The following is a 3,711-nucleotide window of genomic DNA, read 5'->3' as shown; positions in this document are numbered from 1 at the left end:
ATATATATTCTGGGTCGTGGTGAAATTCTGAGTCGATCTGAGCATGTCCGTCCGTCCGTCCGACCATCCGTCCGTCTGTTGAAATCACGCTAACTTCCGAACGAAACAAGCTATCGACTTGAAACTTGGCACAAGTAGTTGTTATTGATGTAGGTCGGATGGTATTGCAAATGGGCCATATCGGTCCACTTTTACGTATAGCCCCCATATAAACGGACCCCCAAATTTGGCTTGCGATCGCTCTAAGAGAAGCAAATTACATGGTGTTAGTATATGGTCTCTAACAACCATGCAAAAATTGGTCCATATCGGTCCATAATTATATATAGCCCCCATATAAACCGATCCCCCGATTTGGCTTGCAGAGCCTCTAAGAGAAGCAAATTTTATCCGATCCGCCTGAAATTTGGTACATGGTGTTAGTATATGGTCTCTAACAACCATGCAAAAATTGGTTCACATCGGTCCATAATTATATATAGCCCCCATATAAACCGATCACCAGATTTGACCTCCGGAGCCTCTAAGAGAAGCAAATTTTATCCGATCCGGCTGAAATTTGGTACATGGTGTTAGTATATGGTCTGTAACAACCATGCAAAAATTGGTCCACATCGGTCAATAATTATATATAGCCCCCATATAAACCGATCCCCGATTTGGCTTGCGGAGCCTCTAAGAGAAGCAAATTTTATCCGATCCGGCTGAAATTTGGTACATGGTGTTAGTATATGGTCTCTAACAACCATGCAAAAATTGGTCCACATCGGTTCATAATTATATATAGCTCCCATATAAACCGATCCCCCGATTTGGCTTGCGGAGCCTCTTGGAAGACCAAAATTCATCTGATTCAGTTGAAATTTGGTACGTGATGTTAATATATGTCCTCAAACACCCATGCAAAAATTGGTCGAAATCGGTCCATAATTATATGTAGGCCCCATATAAACCGATCCCCAGATTTGACGTCCGGAGCATCTTGGAAGAGCAAAATTCTTCCCATTCGATTGAAATTTGGTATGTGATGTTAGTATATGGTATCCAATTATATATAGCTCCCATATAAACCTCCGGTGCCTTTTGGAGAAGCAAAATTCATCCGATCTTGTTGAAATTTGGTACGTGGTGGTAGTATATGATATTTAACAACCATGCCAAAAGTGGTCCATATCAGTCCATAATCATTTATAGCCCCCATATAAACCGATCCCGAGATTTGGTTTTGGGGCCTCTTGGAGGAGCAAATTTCATCCGAGCGAGTTGAAATTTGTGGATGACAGTCTTTCGTAGAAGTTTCTACGCCATCCATGGTGGAGGGTACAAAAGATTCGGCCTGGCCGAACTTACGGCCGTATATACTTGTCGAATTATCAATCTATTTTCCCGGTATATTAATAAATCTATTCACGTACAAACAAATGCCAGTTTAAAAACCCAAAATATAACGGGTATTTCAAAGTAAAAAATGTTATCTTAATTTCAAAAAAACGTTTGAACTGAAAATGCTAAATCCTCAAAATAAATCTTAGCCTATATTTGAAGCGTTTTTATCTTAAATGTAAAGATAAAATATTTCAGTTAATTTAAGGACGATATCTTTTAATCAACAATGTGTTTCTTTTCTTTAAGGAAAATTTGCCTTAGTTCAAAGACATGCGACTTTAAGGGAGGAACACAAATTTGCAAAAATTTATGTCCTAAATTTAATGAAGAAAATTGTTAACGCAAAGATTATAAACTTTATTTTAATTAAAAATTCATTATTTATTTATTTATTATTTAATGTAATTGTAATTACAAATTACAATAAACTTATTTATGCGATCACTAGCTAAAGGCTATCGGCCTTTATCCTCAAATTATCCTTCATATTTTGTAAATTGCGCATCCTAAAATTTTGGTTGCGTAATCTTTAATATCACGTAAATATTTTTTCAGTGCACTTTGGTAAAGCCGTGGTAGACCAATCTCCTCTTGACCCGACATGTTAAAACTTGAAGAAAAGGTCTACGATTTTCGTGAAATTTCAGGGAAGTATAGGAACAAAAAAAATCATAGTTTACTTTTCGATATTTAATCGGAAAAAAAGAGTCCCTGTTTTAAAGTAATAAAGTAAAATCTAAACTTCTTCGATTTTCTTGAAATTTACACGGAACTTGAGAAAATGTAAGGAAATTAATATAGAATACGTGATAATTGTATATCTGGTCAAGGAGTTACACCCACGGTTGCCACAGTTCGTATAATTCTACCAAAAATGGTGGATTATTAACGATCTGGTTGAGTGGTAGAATTCTTGATGCTTTCACAAAATTTTGTATTAAAATAAATTTGTAGCAAATTTTTCTATAGAAATACATTTTTGACAAAATTTCGTAAAAAAATATAAAATTTTGACAAAATATTGTATAGAAATAAAGTTTTGACCAAATTTTATATAGAAATAAAATAATTTTCCTCTATTGGTTACGCTGCTCTTGTAGACTAGTTAACGCATGATTTTAATCAAAACAACAATAATTAAATTGTGGCGGCACTATAATCCTACTTTTGTTTTTTGTTTTAAATTATCTAGTAGTCATAGATTATTTTTCATTTAGGATTAACTAAGTAGCCTTAGACTTATGAACGATTTTCTCAAGACAATTGATTTTCATAATTGGTAAAAAATAAAATTATTGCTTTTTGGGATTTTTAATCATCACGACGCATTTATGTCTACATTGGTGACCCCGACGAAAACCGTTGTTATATCAATTTAAATTTGCAAAATGCCTGGCGACAACAACCATTTAGAAATATCCCATGTTGCGGTAAAGGTTCCACCATTCTGGCGACAAAATCCCCGATTATGGTTCCGGCAATTGGAGTCACAATTTATTGCATCTGGAATTACTGCTGATGGTACCAAGTTCCACACATTATTAGGTTCAATCGAGAGCAACATTCTAAACCACGTAGGCCATGTTGTAGAAAATTCCCCAGAGGAAAATAAGTACAGGACTCTTAAGGATGCATTATTGAATGAATTTGTGTGAAGAAAAGCGTTTACGACAACATTTGGAAAATGTAAGTATTGGTGACAAAAAACCTTCGGCATTGCTAAGAGAAATGCGTGAATTGTCTTGCGGTAAGATATCTGAAGAATTGCTAAGAACATTATGGATTCAACGTCTTCCCTCAACTACAAAAGCCATTCTTTCGGTAAGTGAAGATATAATTGAGAAACTTGCTTTGATGGCGGATAAAATTTACGACCAGTCAGATTCGGTTGCCTCAGTTAGCCTTTGTACGGAGGCAGACCGTTTGTCTTGTCTTGAAAAACAAATACAAGACCGCCAGCGCCGAACTCAAAGATATTCCCGCAGCTCCTCACGAAACCGCAACAAATCCTTTACATCATCGGCTCTTTGTTGGTATCATAAGAAATTCGGCGCACAAGCAACAAAATGTCGATCTCCTTGCGACTTCAACCGTTCGGGAAACCATTAAACCCCTCATCTAAGGTGGCGGGTGAGGGTGGTCATCAAATAAGTCGCCTGTTCATTCAAGATTTCGAATCGAAGTACAGGTACCTAATTGATACCGGGCCGATATTTCCGTTCTACCAGTCAACCAGCAAGACAAGATTAAATCACCCAACTCTTTTGTACTTTACGCTGCTAACAACACTAAAATTAACACTTATGGTACACGAATTAAATATTA

At 36.2% G+C, this 3,711-nt stretch overlaps 1 protein-coding gene across 1 annotated transcript; it reads left to right on the top strand.

The window, feature by feature from the left end:
• Positions 1-3,027: 3,027 nt before the first annotated feature.
• LOC142225077 (uncharacterized) lies at positions 3,028-3,495 on the top strand. Its single transcript, XM_075294851.1, has one exon. It carries the CDS (start codon positions 3,028-3,030, stop codon positions 3,493-3,495), a length of 468 nt encoding a protein of 155 aa, XP_075150966.1.
• Positions 3,496-3,711: the final 216 nt, after the last annotated feature.

The sequence above is a fragment of the Haematobia irritans genome, chromosome 2, assembly GCF_050003625.1.
Source record: "Haematobia irritans isolate KBUSLIRL chromosome 2, ASM5000362v1, whole genome shotgun sequence".
NCBI classification, from domain to species: domain Eukaryota; kingdom Metazoa; phylum Arthropoda; class Insecta; order Diptera; family Muscidae; genus Haematobia; species Haematobia irritans.
This window is presented reverse-complemented; position numbering and strand designations above follow the sequence as displayed.